This window comes from Globicephala melas, chromosome 8 (assembly GCF_963455315.2).
Source record: "Globicephala melas chromosome 8, mGloMel1.2, whole genome shotgun sequence".
NCBI classification, from domain to species: domain Eukaryota; kingdom Metazoa; phylum Chordata; class Mammalia; order Artiodactyla; family Delphinidae; genus Globicephala; species Globicephala melas.
Genome location: NC_083321.1, coordinates 45766853 through 45781872, shown reverse-complemented (window position 1 = coordinate 45781872; position 15020 = coordinate 45766853). Strand labels below are relative to the sequence as shown.

At 33.1% G+C, this 15020-nt stretch overlaps 1 protein-coding gene and 1 non-coding gene across 2 annotated transcripts in view; both read left to right on the top strand.

Annotated features, from left to right (window-relative positions):
- IPO7 (importin 7) overlaps positions 1–15020 on the top strand; it is a 46867-nt gene that overhangs the window by 22386 nt on the left and 9461 nt on the right. The window contains exons 6-16 of the mRNA XM_030831342.3: positions 1776–1865; positions 4056–4150; positions 4272–4356; positions 6172–6306; positions 6954–7053; positions 7814–7890; positions 8277–8393; positions 11081–11170; positions 11585–11750; positions 11944–12104; positions 13188–13316. Coding sequence (XP_030687202.1) covers positions 1776–1865; positions 4056–4150; positions 4272–4356; positions 6172–6306; positions 6954–7053; positions 7814–7890; positions 8277–8393; positions 11081–11170; positions 11585–11750; positions 11944–12104; positions 13188–13316 — 1245 coding nt within the window. The remainder of the gene's footprint in view (positions 1–1775; positions 1866–4055; positions 4151–4271; positions 4357–6171; positions 6307–6953; positions 7054–7813; positions 7891–8276; positions 8394–11080; positions 11171–11584; positions 11751–11943; positions 12105–13187; positions 13317–15020) is intronic.
- Positions 11315–11498, top strand: LOC115839626 (small nucleolar RNA SNORA23). The gene has a single exon (XR_004034120.1). It is a non-coding gene; the product is annotated as a small nucleolar RNA SNORA23 (small nucleolar RNA).

Genomic DNA, 15020 nt, shown 5'->3' with positions numbered 1-15020 from the left:
TTTATAAAGTAGTTTTTATATGTAAAGTCAGTCTATCATTTGCCACCTTAAACAATGATAAAGAATTTCAGCATCTGAATAATAATTTCACTTGAAAATCTACATTAAGTGGGTAAATTGCTAGTCAAATATAAATTGCCAAAATTACAAATACATTAAAGTCTAACCAAGCATACTTTGCCAAATACACAAATAGCTCTAATCTTAATTTATAAGTGGGCAATCTTAAGTTCTCTTAAACCATCTAATACTATTTACAAAATTAGTAAAATTTTCTTATGTCTTTCACCTTAAGAATTCACAAGTCTGAAAATCAGTTTACTGGATTAGAGTTTACATCTAACGTGTGCTCTGTTATGCCAAATATGCATAGATTGTTGCAGTAATTACAAAACCTATTCCTAAGCTTGATACAAAAATACTAATACTGTGGGCTTGACTGGCACACTGTAATGGGCCTTATTATCTTTGTATATTGTTCTAAATCTTCCTGGGATAAAAGATCTCACTAAAGAAATGGTTGTGTCTATAGTCTCAGTGGACTATAATTACTTATGAAACAGAGTTTTTGATTTGGATTAAAATTCTGGCTCTTTTTGTGCCACATAGCCAAAGAAAGATTCATCTCATCCACCAGGACCTTTGGTTCAATTCATGCCATTACTTATTTTTTTTTAAATCTCATTTAAATAGACCTGTGACTTTATTTCCACTAAGATTATTATAACTGACTCACTCCATTGTTTGGTTGGATTTTTCATGCCCTTGCTAGATCTTTAAAGATAATCTAATATCTTTCTAATGGCTGCTTCTTATATAATTTTTTAAAAAATGATTTGGATAGACAATGTACTGTTTTTTAATTGTTTTTCCCTCTAACTGGTAGGATCACAACTTCTAGATTATAAAAATAAGTTCTTTTTATAAATTATTCTAGGGCATAGGACCCAACTAATTTTTTGAGACTAGCATACCTTGAAATCAAAATATAGTACTGTCTCATTTGTGAAAATAGAGGTCCTAAAATCCTAAATAGGATATTGATGTTGTGAGCCTATTAAGTGATGTGATTTATCCCAGGAACACAGGAATGGATCAAGAGTAAAAAACCAGTTTTTGTGATTAACTTTTATATTACACGAAAAGAGAGACCTGTAAACAATCTTTAAGGATGCCAGATAAAGTATTTGATAAAATTTAATAACCATTTCTGCTTTAAAACAAAACAAAACAAAAATACTTAAGAATCCTGGAATAGAAATTTCCTTACCTTGATAAAAAATGTTCACTAGAGGGCTCCCCTGGTGGCGTAGGGATTGAGAGTCTGCCTGCCGATGGCAGGGGACATGAGTTTGTGCCCCGGTCCGGGAGGATCCCACATGCCGCAGAGCGGCTAGGCCCGAGAGCCACGGCCACTGAGCCTGCATGTCCGGAGCCTGTGCTCTGGAACGGGAGAGGCCACAACAGTGAGAGGCCCGCGTACCGCAAAAAAAAAAAAAAAAAAAGTTCACTAGAAATCACAATAAATATACCTCATGGTGAAAATCAGATACATTCCCAGTAATTTGGGAATAAGACAAGGATGCCCACTATCGGTGCCACAGTTCACCATTGTACATAACTAACCGAATCAGCCAGATGAGAAATTTGCCTATGTACTGAAAGAGGAAATGTGGACTGAATGAAGTGCTTTTTGTAGGTTTTGTGAAGAGTAAAAGGAAGTTGGATTTTCTTTTGTAAGGATTTTAAAATATTGATTCTTGATTTTAATTTAGTATACACTACCACTGGAGCTGATAAACCAACAGAACCTGACAGAATGGATAGAAATTTTAAAGACTGTTGTGAACAGGGATGTACCTAATGTAAGTCTCTGTGTATTTCTTATATCACTAAGCTTAAATATTTAGTTACCTTTTGAGAATTTTAACTGATATTTCCTAAAACATTCTTTGTGAATTTATATTATTTGTGAGGCAGATTTTTCTAGATAGAGACACGATTTGTTTACATATGTGAATATATTAAGTGAAAAATTGTAAAGGGTTATTTTGTATATTATTAAGTGCTTGTATTATATCTTTGTTTATTCCATCCTAATTCTGTTTCTTCAGCTTTTAATTGAGTTCATAACATATGTCACCTGACATAGTTAGAAATTTTTTTTCTTGTAGTGAGAACTTTTAAGATCTATTCTCTTAGCAACCTTCAGATAAACAGTATAGTATTTTTAACTATAGACACCGTGTTTACATTACATCCCCAGGACTTACTTATCTTACAACGGGAAGTTTGTACCTTTTCACCATCTTCTAAAACTTAACTGTGGTAGTCATTTCACAGTATATACATATGTCAAATCATTATGTTTATAAACTAATAACAATATCAATTATTTCTCAAAAAGGAACATAGAGCCTATAGTTGGATTTTAGGCTAATAATTTGTTAGACATGCATGAACAGGGGTAGAACTTGATTTACAAGTTGGTCAAACTTTGTAGTTAGTTATATTACTTGCTTTTTAAATAACAACTTCATAGAGCTATAACTCAAATACCGTAAAATTTACAATTTTAAAGTGTACAATTCAGCGGTTTCCAGTAGTACATACAGAGTTGTCCAACTATGTTATTTTTTTCACATATAATAACGATTTTTAAAATAACCACAATTTTTCTTTACTATCTAGTTTTCTAGAGAGGTAGGAAATTTACAATGCCTGAATCCCTAGTGTGTTTTAAGTACTTTTATATACTTTGCTTATTTAATCCTCAAAATAATTCCTTCTGAATTTATTTTAAACAGAGACATGGAAGGGTTGTGTAATTTATCCAACATAATTTTATTAGTGAGATAAGTGAGACCAGCCTCCTGTTTTGTAGTTTATTGCTCAAATTTTTATTTTAAAAAAATGCAGAAGAAATAAATAGGACGTTTCTTGCGTTCCATGGGAAACTAGTTTGATGTGTTATTTTCTGTACACGTTTAATAGGTATAAAATACAGCTTTAAGAGTTTTCATACTTACATTCTGCACCTTTTTTGGTATAATTTGTAATCATAAACATGCACATATAAGTAAACAGTTCAGTGGGTTATGAGAGTCATATTCACCAGAGTAACCATCACCTAGAATGTTTGCTGGTGGCTGGGTCTGGTCATCCCTACCATCACCATTCTCATTTCTAGCACCATAGATTAACTTCACCTATTCTAAAATCTAATAAAAAGGTAATTTTTTGTATCTACCTTCTTTTGCTTAATATTACGATATATTCATGTTGTGCTATGGTAGTTTGTTCTTTTTTATTGACAAGTAGTACCCCATTGTATGAATGTACTACAGTTTATTTATTTACAAGTTGATGGACATCTGGGTGGTTTTAAGATTTTAAGATTACAAATAAGGCTGCTATGAATGTATATGTTTAACTTTATAAATAACTTCCAAAGTGGTTGTACCACCGCTCTCACTGGCAGTGTATGGGAGTTTTGGTTGTTCCACAGTCTCATTTCTCTGTCTTAACTTAAAAATATGTCATGGATGTCTTAGGTCAATATATAATGAACCAATTCATTCTCTTAATGGATGTTGCATAATTAAACATCCCCTTGTTAATGAATGTTTAGTTCTTGGCAGTTTTTTTCTGCTACAAATGGTTTTGTAAATGAACATTCTCATACATACATATTTATGTATGTATACTAATATTTTTGAAACTGGATTTCTAAAATGAAATTTTTCATGCCCTTTTGATTTGAACTATACTAGTTTAAGCTACTTGCCATGACTTTGATTTATATTATTTGGATCTTGACTAAAATGTTTGAGTTTAAACTTTTATAAGACTTTGAGAAAGCATGTCCTTTGTAACTAAGTAGTGAAGTGAAGTGCCTCTTATATTTAAATAAGGGTTAATACTTTTCCTGTTCTAGCCTTTTATTATGAAAGGCCATCATTGGAGGAGGATTCATGTTTCTGTGAGTCTGTTCTGAACTCACACTATTCCTTTTAGATTGTATTGTCTATCATTAAATAAATGTCTCTTTAAAGGAAACACTTCAAGTTGAAGAAGATGATAGACCTGAGTTACCATGGTGGAAATGTAAGAAGTGGGCTTTACATATCTTAGCAAGGCTTTTTGAAAGGTACACATTTCTCAATATATGATAATTTGAGTTTATTTTTTTCAAGAATTTGTTTTTTTTTTTTATAAGTGCTGATATAAAGCATTATGAAGACATGATGGGCATTTGAATGTTCTTTTAGATATGGAAGCCCTGGCAATGTTTCCAAGGAGTATAATGAATTTGCTGAAGTATTTCTGAAGGCATTTGCTGTTGGTGTCCAACAGGTAAGTCTAAGATAATTTTTCCAAGTAGAAACATGACACTATTATGTTAATTTGTCTTGCTTATTTCTAGTTTCTTTGGCATTCAAAGATTGCATGTAGCAGTCTTTAACATTTTGAACACTGTAGTAGTTCTCAAATGTTATGGTCTCAGTACCTCCTTACACTCTTAAATTATTGAGAACATCGACAAGCTTCCATTTATGGGGGTTATACCTTGTGATATGTACTGTATTAAAAATTGAAACTAAATTTAATGGTATTAAGTTATTAAAAATAACAAACCTATTACATATTAACAGAATACATGTTTTTGTTAAAAATAATTGTTTTCCAAAATGAAAAATTTTTAGCAGGAGGAAATGGCATTGTTACACATTTTTACTACTTTAATGTCTGCCTTAATAAAAGGCAGCTGTATACCCGTCTACCTCTGTATTCATTCTGTTTCAATTTGTTTTAATGGAAGTAAATAAAGATAATTTGGTCTCAAAGATAAGAAGTTGGAAAAGGAAAGACTTTTAATGTACTTTTCATATAATTGGGGAAATTTTTGATATCACACCAACATTTGACAATGGTATTTTCTTAAAGGTTAATTGTAATTTAGAGTTTGAAACTGTAACAATAAACATTTCATCTTCTGTTATATTAACATCCATTGCACTTTGAATGGGTCTTTTATCCATATATGATTTTATAACATACTGCCCTGGTCATTGGAAAATATTGACTAATTGAGTCTATGCCGATTTTCTAAATGTTTATAGATTTCCTTATGTAGTTTTAAAAAATTACAGTCATTAATATCACCATTGATCTCATAACTGTCTTTAAATATTGGAAAGCTGTCAGGTGGATCTAAGTAGTGGATGTAAGATTTTGAGAATTCTAGTTTTGCTTGAAAGCTCAAATTTTAACACCAGTAACATATTGTCAGTTTCCTTGGAGAGGCTCATTTTGTTCATTTTTGAGAAAAAAATCTGCCACACACAAAAGTCTAAATAATCATAATTTGTCTGTCAGTTTTTCTTTCATGCTTATGATAATATTTGGTGGGAAAAGCTACTATTTCAGCTTTTCTTCCAACCATCGTACTTTGGTACGTAGCAGAAGTGCTATATGTATACTTCCCATTTATTAATATTTATATTTCTGGTTCACTAAGGACATTCCTAAGGAAAGTTTATTCTGCGATTATGTGGCTGTAAAGAATATGATGACTGCTAGTACACTTTAGTGCCACTCCTTTAATTCATGTTAGGAACCTGAAGTTTTACCATCACTGCTTTTGTACCATCGATGCAAATGTCAACACAGGAAAAAGGTCACATAATGTTTTAGCATTATTATGAAAATAGTTTTGACCTGTCAGACCTTCTGAGAGGTCTGTGGACCATATTTTGACAACTGCTATTCTCAAGTATCAAGTTAAATTAGAACTCTTGGCAGACGTTAAATAAGTAGGTGAATGGTTTGGGTAGGATTTGCCTAGAAGCTGATTTTAACAATATAGTGCTGTCTCAGAATATTGTGGTATGTTCCACAAGTAGCATATGGTTTTCTCTTCTTTTTATACTTAATCAGAAACTAGTCCTTTGACACACAGTGTTACTTCAGTTTGTTTATTTTAAATACTTTGGGAATAAATATGGTTCTCCAATACATAATTTAAAAAATTACTTTCTTTTAAAAAGAATATGGTGGTTATTTTATGATAATGACCTGGGTAAGAAGTGTCAGATGTTTTTGCTAGCTTGTAAGTGGTTAAACTTTCTATTTAAACTTTATTTTTTGATCAAAATTTTTTTTTCAAAGGTTTTATTGAAAGTGTTGTATCAGTACAAGGAGAAGCAATATATGGCTCCTCGAGTTTTACAACAGACATTAAATTATATTAATCAAGGAGTTTCTCATGCTCTCACCTGGAAGAATCTGAAGCCTCATATACAAGTAATAATTTTCTATCTGAACTATTTTTCTAGAAAATGTAATAGAAATAACATTAATTACCAAAAGGTTGAAAAAGTGCATTTTTTTTGTTGACCTATGTTACTTAGTCTAGTTCTGGTAATTGTACATTAGGAAAATGATGCAACATCCTGACAAACTTTATAAAAGGTATATTGTGGATATTCAGATTATTTTTTAATCTGAAACTGTTATCTTAAAATTTGCTTTTAAGTTCTTACTGTTGGATCATGATTATAGTTTAACATGATTAGCTAACATCATGTAATTTGGAATAGGCAAAGGACTATTTCACCAAATTACTTTTGAGGCTAATTTGCTTATGTACTATTTCCAATGTAATTTATTTGCTTTATTTAGAACTGTAGGGTTTGATGGACTAAAATTTCATATTGCATTTTCTCGGAATACTTAATTGCTACCTATGTACACATGTCTTACAATGACTCGTTGCACAGAGGGTAAGAATATGTACGTTGATAGTCGATCTGAGAATGCATTAAATGCTTTACTGAAGTTTGATGTTAAGCTTTAAAACACAAACTGGAGAGTTACTTTTGTTTTAGCACTTAACGGAAATTTGAAAGTTTAAATTTGAAGACCGACTTATCTTAACTTTTAAATTGCAGGGCATTATCCAAGATGTTATTTTTCCATTGATGTGCTATACAGATGCTGATGAGGAACTTTGGCAAGAAGACCCCTATGAATATATACGCATGAAGTTTGGTAACGAATTTTCACTTTTTTAGAAACAAAGTATGTCGGTAGTTAAATTTGTATATAGTAAACTTTGAATATTAAGGCCTCACCTTAGGAACTGAAAAGCCTTCTGTTGTTTTAATGCAATTTATTCATTGTTTAGACTTTCAGGAAGCTATTCATTAGTTTTGGCATTTGAGAATGATAATCTTCATTTTTAGCAGAAACAAATACAGTAATGTTAGTAGTTATGATTATTGGATATGCTTCTGGCACATGCCAAATCTGTTAGAAATTCAAGGTTACAGCTTAAACACTAAGTGTCTAAACTATACTTTTGGATTCCACGTCAGTCATCATGTGTGTGGAAATGGAGACGACGCATACTGGAAGCTAGAGTCTGCATGGGACTAAAGAATTGTAATTTGGCTAATGTTGAGTATTAGTCCTTCTTTGTACCAAAATCTTATGTACTTTCAGTCATTTGTACTGTTGTGACCCCATTGTGAAAATTCTCACAGTAGTGGGGTTTTGTATGAAAGAAAATAATCATTGGGAGAAGTTGATGGATTAAGACTTAATTTGTACAGGAAAGAAAAGGAATTAGGCTTTTGCAAAGTTATATGGGGATCTGGGTTTGTTTTCATGCTTGTTTTCTGTGAAGATTTAGCAAAAATTTAAGGTCCTTTTTTGTTGTTACAGAGCATCATTTGCAAATTATGTTAAAATGTTTGTTGAAAAAATTGAAATTACTGTTTTCTGTATTAATTTTAAATTTATTCTCTAGATGTGTTTGAGGATTTCATCTCTCCTACCACTGCTGCCCAGACACTTTTGTTTACAGCTTGTAGTAAGAGGAAAGAGGTAGGTTATTTAATATGTGGATAACTTTTGCTTTAATACTTAAAATATGTTCAGATATACACTTCGTTTTTTTTTTTAATTTATTTTATTGAGTGTAGTTGATTTACAGTGGTAATTTCTGCTGTACAGCATAGTGATTCAGTTACACATATACATACATTCTTTTTCATATTCTTTTCCACTATAATTTATCACAGGATATTGAATAGATTTCCCTGTGCTCTACAGTAGGACCTTGTTGTTTATTCATTCTGTATATAATAGTTTGCATCTGCTAATCCCGAACATTTAGTTTTTAATGGTAGCCGTATAGGTCATTTTGTTGTCAGTGTTTTAAAAGGGTTGTTTGGATATCCAGTAAAGCATACTTTTCTCTTTTAATCTAGGTACTACAAAAGACTATGGGATTTTGCTACCAGATTCTTACAGAACCAAATGCTGATCCTCGAAAAAAAGATGGAGCCCTACATATGATTGGCTCTTTAGCTGAAATACTTCTGAAGGTACTTGTGTGTGTGTGTGTGTGTGCGCGCGCGTGCGTGTGCACGCGTGCATGCATGCACAAGCACAGTTAGTTTGTTTTAATGACAGCAGTTGAGATAAAACAGAATTGAGGTACAATTCACATACCATATGGTTTGCCCATTTAAAGTGTACAGTTCCGTGGTTTTTCGTATATTCAAGGAGCTGTGCAACCGTCAACTCTAATTCCAAAGCATTTTCATCATCCCCAAAAGAAACCCTTTTATCAATCACTCCCCATTTTCTCCCAAATCTCCCAGCCCTAGCCCTAATCTACTTTTTGTCTCCTCTGTGGATTTGTGTATTCTGGGCATTTCATATAAATGGAATGATAAAACATGTGGTCCTTTCTGAGTGGCTTCTTTGACTTATCATATTTTCTGAGTTCGTCCATGTTACAGCATGTGTCAGTCTTCATTCTTTCTTTATTGCCAGATAATATTCCATTGTATTGATACGCTGCATTTTATTTATCCATTCATCAGTAAGTGGACATTTGTTTCTACTTTTGGGTTATTATTAACAATGGAGCTATGAACATTTCTGTACACATTTTTTTATGGACATACATTTTCATTTCTCTTGGGTAATACATACCTAGGAGTCAAATTGCTGGTCATATTTTGAGAAACTGCTAGACTGTTTTCCAAAGTGGCTGTACCATTTTATATATTCATTAGCAGTGTGTGAGGGTTCCAGTTTCTATGTCCTCATCAACACTTCTTATTATCTGTCTTTTTAAATTACAGCCATTCCAGTTGGTGTCAAATGGTACTCTCATTGTGGTTTACATTTCCCTAATAGCTAATGATGTTGGGAATCTTTTTATATGCTTATTGTCCACTGTATATCTTCTTTGGAGAAATTTCTATTCAAATTTTTTGTCGATTTTTATATTGGGTTTTTTGTCTTTTTATTGTTGAATTGTTAGAGTTCTTTATATATTCTAAATACTAGAAACTTTTCATATACAGTTGACCTTTCAACAACACAGGTTTGAACTGTTTTTGGGTCCACTTAACACGTGGATTTTTTTCCAACAATAAATACTACAGAACTACATGATCTGCAGTTGGTTGAATCTGCAGATGCGGAATCACAGATATGCAGGTCAAATTGCAAATTAAATGCAGATTTTCAACTGCGCAGTGTCAGCACCCCAACCCCCTCGTTATTCAAAGATCAACTGTTTGTGGTTTGCAAGTATTTTCTGCCATTCTGTGGATTATCTTTTTACTTTCTTGCTGATGTCCTTTGAAGTACACATGTAATTTGATTTTGAAATAATGTCCTCTATACTTTTTTGCTGTTGCTTGAGCTGAAGGTAATTCTTTTTGCATATGAGTTATCTTCTTTTCATGTTGCAAGACAATTGTAAAGTAGTCTTTTTTTCTTCTCAGAAAATTGATCTTTAAGGAAGTTTGTAAGCTTGAATATATCCCTTCACAGCCTAGGAACATCATGCTTTTGTGGCACGCATTTTCTGGTAAAGAATGGCTGACTGGATTAGATGTATGTTTAGAAACCTCACCTTAATTGTACACATTTCGTCTGACTTCATAAGATCTGAAATTTGTTTTCACTTTAAAGTTAATAAATAACTATTTCAAAGTGTAAGTAAATATTTAGACAACAGTTCATCCTACTCCCAGAAACCTTGCTGCATATGATGCTCCACTGAATTCATCACCATTAATTTATGGGTATATTTTGTGTATCTTTCAGCTTTTCTATATCTGTCCACCCATTCTTCTCTTCGTTTATAAAGGGTAAATTACTTGGTTATTTGTTGTGTCTGGGAATCTTGAGTGAGTTCTCACATTCAGGTTTTTGTTTTAACTTTATATTTTTAAACTTTATACTTAGAGAAAATTTGCAAAAATAGTTCCCATTACTCTTCACCCAACTTTTTCTAATGTTAACATATTAGATAGCCATGCCGCAATTCTCAAAACCAGGAAATTAATATTGATATGATACTATTAACTAATCTGCAGACCCCTTTCACATTTGATAAGATTTCCCACTAATGTCCTTTGTTGTTTGGTCCCTGATCCAGTCCAGAATCCCACGTTGCATTTAGTTATCATGTCTCGTTAGTCACTTTCGTTTTTTAAAGTGTTGTCAATTTTTAATGTTGATCCTAATATGCAATTCAAGGAACTCTTCTTAAAAACTTGTTACCATTTAGAAAATATCCTATTTTAAGATTTACAGGAGTATCTTTAGATATCCAGATTATTACCCTGAGAGCAGGATATTTCTCAATCTATGTTGTATTGTTCATTTAGAACCTTTCCAGAGAGGTTCTTTCACTATAATAGTTTTATATTAACATTTTATAGTTATATTAATATAACTGTTTATATAAATAGTTTTGTAACAAAAAACGTTTAATAAGCTAAGGAATAAAATTAACCACTCTTCCCATTACTTAAACACCATTGATGTTAAGATTTGGCATAATTGCTTTCTAAACAAATGATGTAAAAGGACTAAAAAAATGTACCCAGTGATTTTTGATAGTAACGTTCGAGAATAAGAAAATGGATGTGGATCTTGTGGTTCAAAATTCCAGAATAAATGTATGTTTTGACATCAGTAGTCATTTTTAAAACTTGTGTATCTGGCATTTGAGATGATTGTATTTGGAACTTTATTTTTACAGAAAAAGATCTACAAAGATCAGATGGAATATATGTTGCAGAATCATGTATTCCCTCTCTTCAGCAGTGAACTAGGCTACATGAGAGCGAGGGTATGTTTTAAAGCTGTATTGATTTATACATTTTATGTCTTGTAATGAATAACTGCTTGTGTGGACTTTTATATGGAAACTTTTAAATGTTCACCTTAAAGCCATGTTTTATTCTAGACTTTCGTATAAGTCTTTAAATGGCTGCTCATAATGTGTGCATAGTTTTCATCTGTGTCTGATAGCAGTGTCTGTCTGTGTTTTGCATTCAGGTCTTGCTATCCACACAAACATCATGTAGCCAAAGAGTAAGTTGGGATCATAGTACTGGTCGAGTGTTGTGTCTTTGGACATATCTACCACTGGCCAGCCTCCAAATTCCCACACATAGCACTTTGACACTAGAGATATTGTCACATGGTGGAATTTAATGTAATATACCTACAGTAACTCACTGCATTTTTTTTTTTTAAAAAGGCTTGCTGGGTCCTTCACTATTTTTGTGAAGTGAAGTTCAAAAGTGACCAGAACCTGCAAACAGCCCTAGAGCTGACACGAAGATGTCTGATTGATGATAGGGAAATGCCTGTTAAAGTGGAAGCTGCCATTGCACTTCAAGTGCTGATCAGCAATCAAGAGAAAGGTAAAGGATTTGTATCTCAAAAATAGTGCAATCTGCTTACGCATAATTGTACAAGGCATAATCGTAGAAACGTGATACATTGTCTTCCTTTTTATTTGAAACGATTTCTTGTTTACTCTTTGGTATATATTGTGTCAGGTTTTAAGGAGTTTTAGCTGTTTTGGCCAAAAGTTTTTTTCTCTGTCTCTTACAGCTAAAGAATACATCACACCATTCATCAGACCTGTCATGCAGGCTCTTCTTCATATTATAAGAGAAACAGAAAATGATGATCTTACCAATGTAATTCAGAAAATGATCTGCGAGTATAGTGAAGAAGTTACTCCTATTGCAGTAGAAATGACACAACATTTGGTATGTTATTTGAACCAGTCATTTATGCATTACTTAGGTTGCAGTATTTTCACAGAGCTTCTGTATGTCAGGCACCATTCTAAGCTCTTGATATATATTTTAACTCATTTAATTCTCACACAATCCTATGAGGAATATTCCTATACTGAGAGAATATGTGAGGTATAAGAAGTTTAAGTAATTTGCCCAAATTAGGAGGGGTGGGTCTGGGATTCACACCTGAGCTGTATGCCTCTACAGTGCAGAGCTGTTTACTTGTACTCACATTGCATCATGACTGCCTTGTTTGTGTGGTTTCCTGGATTGCTTTGGACCAACTGAAAGATAGAGATAATCGTTATAAATAGATTTTTAAAGTGAAATTTGTGTAAATAGTTATTTCGTAGTTGACCTTTGTCTATTGTACATAGCCCTGAACTTCTGAGAATTAACAACATAAATTATTTAAGGGTAATAGAAAATATGGACATGTACCCAACAATTATCCATTCATATTCTCTATACAATGGTTTACTTGGTGCAGTTTGTATTCTTGCTAAATACTGAGGTTTGAAGAATCTAACTCTTGGTATTTGCTGTGTATATTTTTAACAGCTGATTTTGAAGTGGGTAAAGACATTTGGATAAATATAGTAGTGTTCATTAAAAGTATATTGCATTATAAAAAGCTGATTATTATGATTCCTCATAACTAATGACTTTGCTCAGTTGCTCAGTGTTTTTCAAAATGATTGAATTCAATGGCAACAAAAACCTTGATGACTAGTATTTGGGCATTGTCAAATGTTAGCCAGTAGTTTAAATAAAAATATTCATAATATTAAGCACTTTCTATGCCTTGCCCACAGTATCTATGGAGATGTCAGGAAAAAGAGGTCAAGTAATCTGTTTAAGGTGACCTAGTAAGTGGCAGAGCAGTACCATTGATTATAGAGCCCAAGCTCTTAAGTAATATTAGTTGATTTGGAAATGCTGATCGGTTGTGCTGTCCCAGTGAGAACATTTTAAAAATTAAAAGTTTTAGACAAAAACGTGTTTATACTGCTTTAATGGCAAACCTTAATTACATTCTCTTGAATGTAGGCAATGACATTTAATCAAGTAATCCAGACTGGGCCAGATGAAGAAGGAAGTGATGACAAAGCAGTTACTGCTATGGGAATCCTGAATACCATCGACACACTTCTTAGTGTAGTTGAAGATCATAAAGAAGTAAGAAAATGATCCAGTGTTGTAAAGGTTTTAGGGAATTTCAAGCCAACTGTTCTATGCTTTTTGGAGGGCTCTGACTTACCTATTCTCTGGTCATCTTCTCACATACCTTGATTTTGCTATCTATTAACTAGTACCCTTGTGTAGGTACCTTACAGATATTTTAGAAGGAATAGGAAGGAGGTATTTGTATCACCGTATCTTTACCCTCAAGGCTCTGGGTTTTGGCTCCCTCTTAGGGTTACCTTTTCAGATCCAAAATTATGGTGATTCCTAGGAAAACATATTCTTCCTGGTTTTCCTTATTAATAAAATTTTTTTTAGTTAGGGTATAATACATATAACATATACCACCTTAACCGTTTTTAGGTGTACATTTCAGTGGTATTAAGTACATTCACGTTGTGCAACCATCACCATCATCTTCCTAGTTTTCTTCTTTTACTATTGTCTTTTGGAAAGGTAAGCGAATTGTAATCATGAATATTAAAAGTGGAATTATTTAAAACATACAGAAAAGAGTAAAAAACATAGAAAACTAACCAGTACCCCTTACCCACCACCTAAATTTATTAGATTTTTAACGTTCCGTGGTATATCCTTAGACTTCCAGTAAGAAAAATTTTCAGATAATGTAATTGAAACCATTAGGGCACCACTTCTTAATCTCATTTCCCTACTTCCTTCCCTTAGAAGTAAGCATTGTTCTAAATTTGGTGTTTATAATTACAATGCAGATATTTAAATCCATAAATCATGTTTTCAGATTATCTACAAACTGCCTTTTGCAACCTGAGAGTTACAGTAAACTTTCAGATTTTTTTTGTAGATTATAATTGGAGATAGCTAGAAGCCATGAGGAATCCTATAGCTACCTTACGGTTAACAAATCAATTGCTTACTATATTTGAAGAGTTGAAGATGTATTGAGTATATGTATTCGAAATGGATATCCTGCTTCTATATCTGATTAGTAAATTTTTGTGTGTGTGTGTGTGTGGTACGCGGGCCTCTCACTGTTGTGGCCTCTCCCGTTGTGGAGCACAGGCTCTGGATGCGCAGGCTCAGCGGCCATGGCTCACAGGCCCAGCCGCTCTGTGGCATGTGGGATCTTCCCGGACCGGGGCACGAACCCGTGTCCCTTGCACTGGCAGGCGGACTCTCAACCACTGCGCCACCAGGGAAGCCCCTGATTAGTAAATTTTATCTCATTTCCTCTCCCCCACTTTTTAAACATTCTGATGACTTCCAGGGATTTGGGATCCAATTGAGGACCATACTGACAAAAGGGGAGTGTGTATTTTCTGTCTATCTTGTATGACTTGGGGGCCTAGCTCACTGTTATATAAAATGGAGGTGGCTTAAAAATTATTGGGAGTGGTAGGAATAATGCCTTATTTTAAATAATTTTTCAGTAAGCTACTGATTTACATCTCAATTACACTCTATTATATCTGGCCTGAATTAATCTATGTTGACACACAAAAAGATTTTAGTCTCTGCAGAATGATGTGGCTCCTTTATTTTCATACTTACCTGCATTTTTCCAGGAAATTTTTTTTTTCCTTTACTTTATAGGTAAACTATGCATGTTCTTTCTTCGTCTCATTGTAATGGTGTTTCATTAAATTTCATACCTATATTGATGCATAATTTCATAATATGAGTCATTTCGGAACAGGTTTAAAATATTAATTTGTTCAC